This window comes from Peromyscus leucopus, chromosome 2 (genome assembly GCF_004664715.2).
Source record: "Peromyscus leucopus breed LL Stock chromosome 2, UCI_PerLeu_2.1, whole genome shotgun sequence".
NCBI classification, from domain to species: domain Eukaryota; kingdom Metazoa; phylum Chordata; class Mammalia; order Rodentia; family Cricetidae; genus Peromyscus; species Peromyscus leucopus.
In genome coordinates this window covers 21211917-21224645 of record NC_051064.1, presented here as the reverse complement: position 1 = coordinate 21224645, position 12729 = coordinate 21211917, and the positions used below count along the sequence as shown (strand labels likewise).

Sequence of the window (12729 nt, the reverse complement as noted above, 5' to 3'; positions counted from 1 at the left end):
CATTAAAATCTCAAGGAGCACACATGTTAATATTTCTTATATATTGTCCTTGAAACATATGTAATTTGGGCCCAGAGTTCTTTAAAACCAGAAAGTTAAAATGGCTAATTGATGTCAGGAAAAAAAAATTAAGAAAGAAAAAGAAAAAGAAAATCATACTCATCTTTGAAATTAATTTGATCATTATTGCTTCAGCTAACTTGAATTTAGGACTTTATTTCCAAAGTCTTCTGCTGTTGAACTGAATACTATTAATTACAACATGATATTTTTTTAAAGTCTGGTAGTTCATTAATTTTTCAATCATCAGTAATTCATTTGAAGGACTAGGCATATTGATGGGATAGTGGAGAAAAAAGTAATTATAGGATAAACCAGTGGCTCATACTGCAGCGTTCAGGGTGTTGGCTTTGAGGCTGTCCTGTGCTAGGCACTTGGAGAGGCTTTTACAGTTCCTCTGGGTTTGAGGCTACCCTGTGCTGGATGCCTGGGCGAGCGAGCGGGGCCCTCACAATTCCTGTCCACACTATCGTGCAGCCTGCTCTGATGTTCACAGTATCCACTACAAATTGAACAAGAGCCTTGAATTTGCACTCCTATATCATTTCCCCTTTGTTGTAAATAAAATCCTCACAACGACAGATCAGAAATTTAAAAACTGCTTCTGCTGCTACATTATAGAATGGGCTCAATGAATTAGGCTAGATTAAAAAAGCATACAAAATGACCAAAGTTTGTAGAAAATTCAGTCAAGTAAGAAACCCGTGTAGCTGACCTCCACTTCTGTTCTTATTTATCAAGAGGTTTATAACATAATAAAGAACAGTAAGGTCGACAGCAGGACTTCCCAGCTCTCTCCAGCTCCCTTGTTTTTTGTTTTGTTTTCTTGGTCTTTAGGAAATAGGGTCATGCAACCCAGGTGGCTCACAGACTTGCTGTGTAGCTGAAGATGGGCTTTGAATTTCTGATCTTCCTGCCTTTACTTCCTGAGTGCTGGTATTATGGGATGTACTACTTGAGGTGGTGCTGGGGACAGAAACAACAGGCAAGCAGTCTAGGAACTGAGATACATCCCCAGCCTTAGACTACCTTCTTAAAGGCACTCTATATCAACGTCATTTCTAGTTTTGTCAAGTTATTGCTATGTGTTCTTCACACAGACACACACACAGAGAGACACACACAGACACACACACAGACACACACACAGGGAGAGAGAGAGAGAGAGAGAGAGAGAGAGAGAGAGAGAGATTCCGATTCAGAAATCTGTGTGATGATGGATGGACCCCGAGTGATGGACCCCAAGTGGTCTGTCTGGAGTGTCTGTACACTATGAATGGGAGACACGCTTCTGATAAGAACACTGGATTGAAACTTGCCTGTGTGGAACTGTAAATGACATTGCATGGAAATAAGGCTTTCTTTTATTTTTGAACCACAGATGTTTTGAGATTAAGGTGGCCATGCAGAAAATGAAACCAATGTAAAAAGCAACAACCAGGTTCTTACAACCATCACCAAGGAGGCTGATGAGAGATGGGAACTAACATGGCCTGAACAAAGACTACCAATGAGCCCAGGAAGCCTGTTCCTTAGAACTGGCCCTTAGGAAGGGATGAGAAGAGGGAGGAGCCAAGGCTGACCCCAATTTTGATTCAGAAGTTGGCAATAAAGGAACCAGAGACAGAATTTGGGAGGCAAATAGCTCAGAGGAGAAAGGGGGGCTTGCTGTGTGACCTCCATGCAGTGCCCTCAAACTGCACGTGAACCTGTATGGCACTTGGAGAATGAGACGAGATGTGAATACAGCACTCGGACTGAAGTTAGAGAGCCCTGGACCTTGACCGCTGCAGGGCTGCCATGGCTTGTCTTCCTTTCTTTCTCCTCCATACTAGCAAAACTGTTCATTAATGTCCATTTTCCCATCAGCTCTGCAGCCGAGGCTGTAGGCTTGCCTCTCACACGTCCATCCTCTTTCAGGATGGGAGTGAGCTCCATGGATGAAGGCACTGAAGGCAGCTGCTTCCCAGTAGGTAAACTCTGACTCAACACCTAATACTGGGCTACACTAACACAGGGCTTCTCTGGGCTTGCTTCTGTTCCCTGTAAGGATGAATCCTCTTGAACTTTCCAAATTCAGGAACTGTGCTGTTCTTTGCATATTAATGATAATTATGCTGGTAGAACAGTACCCCAGGCTTAAATACCAGACTCATAACAAGTGTTCAGTAGTGAATTCATTGTCCTTGAAGTAAGAGCTGTTTTCATCTAAGATAGGAGATAAAGTAATTTCTTTTATCTGTCTTTGCCCTGTACTGTGAAATGTTCAAAGATAAATTAATTAGTGACAATTATATTTACAGTAGTTGAACATGAATTTTTACCCAATGTTGGATACTGTGGCAGACATTTTCTTATCCTTCTCATTCAAAGGAGGGTTCTTTTTACATCAAAAATCACAAAGGAACAAAATAATGACTACCCATCAGCAATGTCTTCTGCCATCTTTCCTTCACTTCTAGTGGCTTGTTCTATTTTAGTCAAATGATTGGTAGGTTAAAGGGGGGAGTGCTCGAGAATAGAAATGTAGAAAGGAAATAATGTCAATCATCCAAACCTCTTCTGCTCTGAATTCTTCATATTTCTTGCAGGAGACTACATTGTCACAACCAAACCCCCTTGCTTCTGAGTTTTCAGGTGCCCAGGGGGTCTTCTATTCTTACTAAATTTAGAAATTGGAAGCTGTGTTGTCCTTAGATGTCACATATGGAAGGCAATGGTTACAAAGAGTCATTGTCTCATTTGTGCTTTTATCTTCAGATTCTGGAGACAGCTGAGTTAGAATTCCTACAATGGTACAGGATGGAAGAGGTGGGACTCGTTGTTTATTGGCATGTAAGTCACAGTGGACTGGAATAAGGCTAGAAATTCATGGTACATGATTTCATGACTAATGTCATGTTTATACAAGCTGACAACTGTACTCAGGAAAAAGGTAGTCATGAAGATAATCTGCCACTTGTTTTAGTTACAACATTGTGTGTGTGTGTGTGTGTGTGTGTGTGTGTGTGTTGGTACCTCTCATTCCCCAGCTACAAATGATCAGCTTAAATCTAATACGAAAATTACATAGTTAACCATGAAGACCATGGTACTTAGGGATTAGTCAAATAGTTCTAAAACCAACTACTGCCGAAATTCCCAAAACAAAACAAAAATTAAACTCTGAAAATGTTTTTAAAAATTAAAACAACTTTATAGACCTCTTTATTCTTTGATTTCAAAGATACTTTTCCAAGGCAGCATTTACCTTTCATAGATACACACTGACACACAGGCACGCGCATGTACACACACACACACACACACACACACACACATACACACACACACACACACACGGGCACGCACATGTACACACACAAACACATCAAAAGAGGCATTTTTCAGATTACATATTTGATACCTTGGTAAACAAAAAATAGTAAAATCCATATCCCAAATATCTTATAAGAATACTGCTTTAATAATTTATGCTAAAAAACGTTTGTGAAGTTCTAATTGGTTCCTAGAAGAAATAATCCCTCCCCACTGCATTAGCTACTAGAATAAAGTCACAAACCCAGTCAATGGTACCTCTTTGTTCCCGACCCTCTGCATGGCATCTCCCAAGTGGAAATAAAATCTGCCATCGTCTGTGCCAGGATCCCCGGATTCGATTCCTTCCTGGAAGAGGACAGTGTTACCATGTGAAGGGTGACATTTGAGCTCTCATTCCTTGTTTTAGGTAGATGCTCCTTATGTATGAACTACAATATCTCATAGGAAAACCTAAGATCCTGAAAATTATATGTCATTATTAAAATCTGACAGTGAGGTTGGTCCACATTTTACAGTGTAAAAATGGGATTATCGATTGAAATTTAACAATACAGCTATCATTACCTAAACGCCCATAAATTAGGATGCACTGTGTACTTCTACAGTGGGAGCAATCATTTTTTCAATACTGCAGATGATTTCTCTGGCAGGGTATTTTCCCATTTATTTTGCTCTCCAAGTCTGACCATATGCCACCTAGAGTCTTTTTATCCCTGAACCCAAACACTGCACTGCTCTTGTTTCAAGTGATGACAGTCAGAGTGTAAGTGATATTTCTTTCTACCCCAAACAAATGTGTCACAAGTAGTTAATGAAACTTCTTACTAAATTTACAGGATTCAAGCCAACTGGAATTTTGACATACGTAATTTTTACTGAACAATTTCTATTGTGAAACACTTTGCTATTTCTTCCCACTTTTCACACAAGCACTAGAATTGAGATTTTTTTTTTTTGTTTAAAAAAAAGGAAAAGAAAATAGTGAGAGAATAAGCATGGAAAAGCAAAAAGTTGAACAAAAATTTGAACTAGTTTAATGGCAAGGACTTCTTTTCTGAAAATTTGCATCTTTGAGGTCTCCCTACAAAAGGCTGGCAAGGTGGCTCAGTGGGTGGGGCCCTGGCTGCCAAGCCTGAGGACCTGAGTTTGAGTTTCAGGTCCACACGTTGCAAGGAGAGAGCCCGTTCCTGCAAGTTGTACATGTACATGATGTGGATGCACGTGCTCCACATACCCATGGTTAAAAATACACACACACACACACACACACACACACACACACACACACACTTAAAGGTTATTATCTTCTCCCAGAAGAAATGTTATTGCACAGTGTTGGGAAAACAGCATCTAACACAACAGACTGACACAGGCATGGAACATCCTTGTGTGTTAAACATCTGCTCTAGATCTTGTTTTCCTACCAATGAAGATGGGAGAGCACTATCAGCCTCCAGAGTGAAAGGAGAAGGGGGGTAACCTTTAAATCAGACCAGTGCACATGTCCACATGGCCCTGGAAAGAATGGAAAGTCTGCAGTGTCTGATGATACCCGGGACAGATGAGAATCCATGCCATCCAGAGGGGCACCACTGCTCAGCTCTACGCCCCGGGGTTGTGGGCCAAATAGGAAACTACAAGTCTGTGTGACTGCACACAACGTGGGAATTCTTCAGAAAGGCGACAACTGCAGCAATGAGAATTGTCTGAAGCGTCACAGAAGCCAGCCCTGTAATGGGGCTGGAAGCTCTCATCAGCTACCTGTGTACACTGTAGCTCTTCCCTGTAGCAGAGCTTACTCTTAACCACCATACTGTTACTATTCGAACGAAAACAAATGGAACTTAAATAGACTTGAATTCTCTTCCTCAGTCACAGTAGCCACATTTTAGATGTTGAGTGGTCTCACATGGCTGGTATAAGTAATACACATAAGTGATATTTCTATTACAGCAAGAATTTTCTGCGATAGCCCTGACCAAGACCAAGTGTGATTCTGGTAAACTGTCCAGGTTTCAGTTTAATATGGTAGAAAAAGCAACCTTGTATTTTAGGACTTTGAGTCATTAGCCAAGCCTTGGCTTTCAAGCCTATCTAGTCTACATGCCCATGGAGGCAGCTGGAGCCCTTTAGAGTAGACTCCATACTAATTAATTTGTGAAAAAAGCACTTAGCACACTGTCTATAGTTTAAGAGACTATCAATGAACTTTGTCTACTTTTTTGCCAATATATAAAAACTATACTAGGGAGGAATGAATGGCCAATGTATGCTCTGTACCATATGTAAATATCACAATGAAATCTGTCATTTTAGATAATTGTGAATGCTAATTAAAAGTAAAACCACTTTATAATGACCTTAGTTTTAGGGGTGTCTTCCTAAAGTCTTTCCCAAACAGTGTCTGCTCATGTTGTTAATGAAGCCTGAGGCATCTCCAGCGGGCCCCTGTGCTGTCTCCAGCATGAGGCACTGTTTGGGGAGCTTGTGGAACCTTGCTTGAGGAGTAGGTCACCAGGGGCAGGCCTTGGAGGTATTCGGCCTCTACTTCCCACTCCTGGGCTTTGATTATGGTCAGGGATAACTACGTGAACAAGCCGCTGCACACTTTTCTGCCACCCGAGAAGCTCTGCCGTGCCATCCCCACGATGGCAGAGCAACTCCCAGAGACTAAGAGCCCAGACAAAACTTTTCTTAAATGGATTCTGTTGGCAATTTTGGCAACAGTGATGCCAAATAAAGGTCCTCACGTGGTTGGTGACTCTGGACATTCAGTCAGGGTCTAGGCACATGCTGCCTATGAAGCATGCACTCAGATACTAGGACTATGAAGCATGCACTCAGATACTAGGACGCCTCAGTAATGCATGTCAACCAAGTAGAAGCCACACGGAGAAGCCATAACCAAAGGGGGTCTCAAGTACTCCAGGAAGTGAGCAGATGAAGAGGACCATGGCAGATACCTTTAGGTAGGGAATACTCTCAGCTATCTTGTTCTGTGCCTTCAGGATGAAGCCGTAGTGCACTTTAGCAAAGCCATCATTGGGTGTCACATTCAGAACCTAATTCAAAGAAAACAAAGCACTATTGTGACAGAGAAGAAACTGTACAAGTGAGTGTCAAAACAAATTCTAATTAGTTTTTCTGTACTTCGGATGGATTATGATGTTACAGCTTCAAACACGGCGGTTGCGCTTTGTCTCGCCACTATCATTAAACAAAACACATTCATTGCCTCTCAACTCAAGATGCTTTGCACACTTACTCACTGAATAAAGTTGTGAATGAGAAGGCAGGAACTGCTAGAGCATGGCTTTAACACCGCAATCAGAAAAATGCCTGCCAACTGATATGACCTCAGAGGTTTTCAGTGATGAGAGGAAATCACTCTGGATTTTTGTGCCTAAAGAGAACTCTGGAGGGTTATTACACATTGCTTTATATACATGCCTCCACATATAGGACCCATTCATTCACAAAAACCTCCATCAGTGGTCACTGGAGCTAGTGGCAGAGGGTGACATGAAAAGAATCTTGAGTGAGCTGCTGCAGACGCATGGTGATCATAAAGGCACCTAGAGTGGCATGACCAGGGCACTGCCTTGACCGTGGAAATCACGTATCACCACAGAGGCACAGCACTGCTCCTGAGGCTGTCCAGCACCGAAAGCATAACCATACTGAATGACGAGGAAGCTTTGACAGCTGCAACCACACAGCTGCCTGGATTTCTCATAGGTGTGGGAGTAAAAAACACCCGAGGAACTGGCTTGACATACAAGTCGATGTGAGCACACCGAGCCTGTGGGTCTGAACAGCAACACTGGAGAGTCTTCAATGCTGGGAGCCTGTGTGTTTGCCTAGTGAGCGCCAGAGTCTAATTCTTTCATTCTGGGCTGAGGCTGCGCCCAGAATGGCTGAGGACCTGTGTCCTACTTATGCAACCTTTTGGAAGTGGGAGATTATTTTGAAATAACAAGCTTAAAAATTATGAATGAAGATAAATTCTTGGGAGTGCAATGATTTTAAGTATTTTAAGTACTGAATATAAAATTGGTGGAAAAAAATCCAATATTCTGGACTAGGCCCTCTGCATGGCAAGACAGTGTGTAGGTTGATCTGCTTGGGAGCGGGGCTGGCAGTAGGATCAGAATCCATGTCTGGTGCATGAGAGGGCTTTTTGGTGCCCACTACCTATGACAGGACACCTCATGCAGCCTTGAGGCAGGGGGAAGGGCTTGGACTTGCCTCTACTGGATGTGCCTCCCCATGGGAGGTCTTGCCTTCTTGTGGGTGGGAGTAGGAGGTGGGTTGGGAGGAGGAGGCTGGGGGAGTGGGAGGAAGGAAGAGGGGGATCTTTGATTGTTGTGTAAAATGAATGAAAACATTTTCTTAATAAAAATGGAAAAAAATAATAAAATAAAATAAATCCAAAATTCTGTGATAAAATATAGGTGGATGATATCTCATATAAGTCACACCATTGTTCATCCACTACATGCATTTATTATGACTTAAAGATAAAAAATTTGCAAAATGCCTCTAAATTAAATATTAACAGTGAGAAATCAACACAAAAGCATTCAACTTCTGAAGCTGCTTAGGAAATGAATTTCTTGAACAAAGAGGACTATGAGGAAGCTTTGAGCAGTACTTGTGGTGTACATGATGTCTGAGTACCTCTCCTCTCCATCTCTGAGACAGTTAGGACAAGCACTGAAGTCGTCACCACCACCACCACCTCCACCACCACAGGAACTTCACAGAGGAAGAGCAAGGTATCTAGCAAGGGGCCCCCACACCCATCCTGGTCCCACTGCAGAAAGTCGACACTCCAGGGATTTTGGCTCACACTGGCTGCTACACCTCACTCACTCCCACTTCAAGCCACCATGACCTTTAAGGCATATTAAAATTGTGATATGCAACACTTTCTTTACTTGCTACCAATCTAGATAGAATCTCCTCTCTTTTGTACCTACCTACAAGACCCTCTCAGCTGCTGACACGTTGTACCCCTGCTGTTAATTCTCTACATGGGGAAACCATTTAAACTCAAGGTTAGACCTGACCCTTTCATAGGTTCATCTTACTCAACATGGACGGCCTCATTCGAGGAACTACTTCTACAGCCTCTCTCTGCTCTTGCCTCTTCCAACTGCTCCTCTGAGACACACTGGACTCCTTGCTGTTTACACACAGCAAGCCAAAGGCACCCTTTACCACAAAATGTTTATACTCACAATACCCCCTTAGCTCAAAAACTCAAAAACTCTATCTACATTTTTACCCACAGTAAAAACTCATTGCAAGGAATATTTCAAAACTTTTTTTTTTTAGTTTTTCGAGACAGGGTTTCTCTGTATAGCTTTTGGAGCCTGTCCTGGAACTCGCTCTGTAGACCAGGCTGGCCTCGAACTCATAGAGATCCACCTGGCTCTGCCTCCCGAGTGCTGGGATTAGAGGTGTGGGCCACCACTGTCCGGCTCAAAACTTTTAAAACACCACCTATTTTCATTTATCCAATACTTCATTTTCCACAGTCAATTATGACCCAAAGAATATTAAATGGAAAACTCCAGATATAAAGAATGCCTGTTTTAAATTGTGTATCACTGTGAGTCACAGGAGAAAATGTAAAATTATGCTCTATCTTGCCTGCGATGTGAATCAGCATATCCACACTGTATATGCTATCTGACTGTTACTCAGTATTTACTCTATCACCACACTGACTGCTACAAGTACCACAGTGCTTCTGCTCCAATAACCCCCATCTCCCTTAATAATGGCACAAAGCAGCACTGTAGTGTAGCATACACGCTGTGTTAAGTGCTACCTTCATGTTTAGGCATCCATTCTGGATGAACACTTAGAATGCATTCACCATGGATGCGTCTCTCCATGGCTATTACCAACTATGAGCAGCACTTCACAGTGATGAGACTGGAACAGAAACATTTTAGTGAGAGTGAAGGGATTTTGGTCAGATCAGAAAAATTTGGAAAGCACTCTAAATATTTCATTTGAGCTTAACGTCTTATTTGGAGGGCCTGTACTTTTTTTTATAAAGTATGTATTATAGATAATACCTAACTCTATAAACGACTCCAAACATTGGATTGACTTCTTTGGCCTGGCAGGGTACACAGTAGCTGAGAGCTATGGTCAGGGGGTAGATGAAGGCGGAAAGACAGCAACCCTGCAGAAGAATCGGGTCCAGTGCAAGCAAAGGTGACCAGTGTCTGGGTGAAGGCACTGGGAAGGGGAAGACCACAGGGACAAGAGGTGAGCTGGCCCCAGACTGGAAACTCGTGAAGACTCACTCGGTGTTGCTTCACGAAGCTCAGGCCCTGAGCTGGTGTGTGTGTGCACTTAGGCAATGTGGGCTGGCCGAGAGGTGGATCTGCACGGGGTGGGGGTGGGGGCAGCAAAGAGATGGAACGATGATGCTGGGGTGGGATCCTAAGCTGGCGGCAGTGTCACTGCCCTGGCAAGGAGATGTGGGAGGAGCCTCCAAAAGCTACAGATGGGAGCAGTTTCTACGGAACCTCTGGAAAGCTGGTCTCTGTGCTGAAAACAAAAACAGAAAAACTAAAAATAGGATCGCACAACGATTTTCATAAGTGTACTCCAAAATCAATGTGAAGAAAAATATGCAACCTGGTATCAGTTTCTGAACTGAGCTTGGGAAAAGAGATAAATACACCAGGCCTTTGGCTAGGGAAAGAGTATCCATTAGCCACAGCTCATTAACTCAGAAGTAAGAGGAAGAAAGAAAAGCAGAACCCCACATTACTTCAATGTATTAATGCTCTTTTAAAAGAAAACAATCAGTTTTGTGATATAGCAATATTTGGAGCTTTGTGCATCCCTAGTATGTTCAGCCAGGAGAGACTGTGGTCTCGGGTGCATAAACAACATAATTTTATTTTTCAAGGTAAAGACAAATGCTTCACATTTGCGAGGCCCAGTGTCAGGTAGGAGGACTGAGTTCACTCAGGGAAGGGTTTTAGAGGGTGACCAAGGAGAAATGCAGTCAGATTGCCTGTCAGCATGCACTGAAGCTCGATGTGACCTCGTGTGTGTGTGTGTGTGTGTGTGTGTGTGTGTGTGTGTGTGTGCGCGCGCGCGCGCGGCACACAGGCAGGACTTCCCTGGGATTTTACAAGGAGAAGAAAGAAGAAGAGAGTGTGGGAAGGAGGGACATACAAGTAGGAAGGATCACTGTATTTCTCTTTTTGTGTCTCTGATGATTTGTTCATTTTGACAATCACATGGTCCTGAATCACTGAGACACACGATGTTTCCATTAACCAAACTCTGCAGGGTGGAGGACACAGGGTACGTCAGCAGACACCATGTCCACATGGGATTATCTTACAGCCTGGTGCGGGGCTTTCCTAGACAGCACAATCTGCAATGCTCTCAATCCACCCGTGCAGGTATTAATGATGCCATAAAAAGCCAAGGGTAAATTTCTGCTCTCTCAAAAACAGTAAAGATGATACCAAGGGCAGAAAGACAATAGCTTCACAATTTAACAAGTTTTCAATGAAGTGCCAACAGCAACAGAGGCAAACACCACTCTGTGAGTGGACCCAGTTTCCGGACTGAGGTGGGACCGCTTCTGTTCACTCTGTGAGTGGACCCCGTCTCTGGACTAGAGTCAGACTGCTGCTGTTGACTCTGTGAGTGGACCCCGTCTCTGGACTGAGGTCAGACCGCTGCTGTTGACTCTGTGAGTGGACCCCGTCTCTGGACTGAAGTCAGACTGCTGCTGTTGACTCTGTGAGTGGACCCAGTCTCTGGACTAGGGTCAGACCGCTGCTGTTGACTCTGTGAGTGGACCCAGTCTCTGGACTAGGGTCAGACCGCTGCTGTTCACTCTGTGAGTGGACCCCGTCTCTGGACTAGGGTCAGACCGCTGCTGTTGACTCTGTGAGTGGACCCCGACTCTGGACTGAAGTCAGTCCGCTGCTGTTGACAGCGTCCCACAGAGAAGAGCCCCTCCTCCCGCACAGCTGGCTCACTGTAGTAGCACTTACTGTAAGGGAAGCAGCTTGGAGGCCACTGATCCAGAGACCTAAGTTAAGGAATAACAAGCACCCATTTCACCCTTGTTTTACAGGGGTTCACTTTCTCCTGTCTCAAAGTTCATCCTGTTTGCTTTGTGCCAAATAAATTCCCTCACTGCCTACAGGAGCCAGTTTTCTAGGTTTTATAGTTGCTTGTGACTTAGAGGTCATCTAATAAAATGTCCATTGTAATGCAGAAATCCTTTGAAAGCCACCCTGGCCGGAGGATGGGAACATTAATGCCCTTTGAAAACAGTATAATCCATTACTTTTGCCTGAGAGGCTCATACTGCAAAACTTGAAAAGATTTTAATTTTTTCATTTATTAACCTCATTATTAACTTCATTTCTGTTCCTATCCTTTCTAAGAAAACCCTTAGAAAGTTGTCTATAAACTGATAAAAAAAAAATGAAGCTTTAAAAATGTTACAATAACTTTTAAATTGTTCCAATCAAGATACAGGGGTGAATGGGGTCAATGTGTATGTTTATTTGAATAGTCTTTCTGGGACCTGTCACTCTGTACAATGGAGACATTCCAATAAAGAAAAACAGAAAAATTGGGCATGTCAGCAGTTGGAAGGCTGAGGCAGGAGGACTGCCATGAGTTTCAAGTGAGCCTGTGCTAGATGTGACATTCTGGGTCTAGGACGGGGTGGGGTAATAAAAGAGAAAATAGGAAACTAAGTCCAGAATATCTAAGACATAATAACTTACACGATGTTTCACTGAAAATAAGAAGAACATGACGCAGTGCACAGTGCATGTCATTTCCCATCAGCACCTGAACTTACTGTACAAGATAACCAGTGGCCGCGGAAGACCGGTGCTTACCTCTTCATAAACCTTCTTGGCGCTGTCATTGTCTCCCATCAAGAGGTATCCCACGCCAAGGTCGTTTTTTAATGTAGTATCACCAGGAAACAGCTGAACTAGTCTCTGAAGGGTAAGCAGGGAACCTCTCATGTGACCTGATGTTGGAAAAAACGATGAACAGAAATAAAAATATTATGTGCTCCTTTGAACTGAGAATACAAACCATGAGAGCAGACTCAACAGAGCCTGAGAAACAGCTCACACCTGACTTCATCTATGAATGGATTCTTAAGCCCTGAGCAGCATAGTTATAATGCTATACATAATTGCTATATGTAGATACTAAATACAAGATCAATCACAAAATTTAAAGACAGGCTTATTTCCTGAGTCAATGCACATTTATATTTTTATCTTAAATTCCTTCTTCAAAAAAAATGTCATGTTTCTCATT

The 12729-nt window shown here is 42.9% G+C and overlaps 1 protein-coding gene across 17 annotated transcripts in view; it reads right to left on the bottom strand.

Moving 5' to 3' along the window:
- The window catches only part of Asph (aspartate beta-hydroxylase), a 340882-nt gene that overhangs the window by 160719 nt on the left and 167434 nt on the right, over window positions 1–12729 (bottom strand). For all 17 annotated transcript variants that reach the window (XM_037202420.1, XM_037202409.1, XM_037202410.1 and 14 more), the window contains 3 exons: window positions 12294–12430; window positions 6345–6443; window positions 3637–3726 (listed from right to left, as the gene is read on the bottom strand). In XM_037202420.1, the coding sequence (XP_037058315.1) occupies window positions 3637–3726; window positions 6345–6443; window positions 12294–12430 (326 nt within the window). The remainder of the gene's footprint in view (window positions 1–3636; window positions 3727–6344; window positions 6444–12293; window positions 12431–12729) is intronic.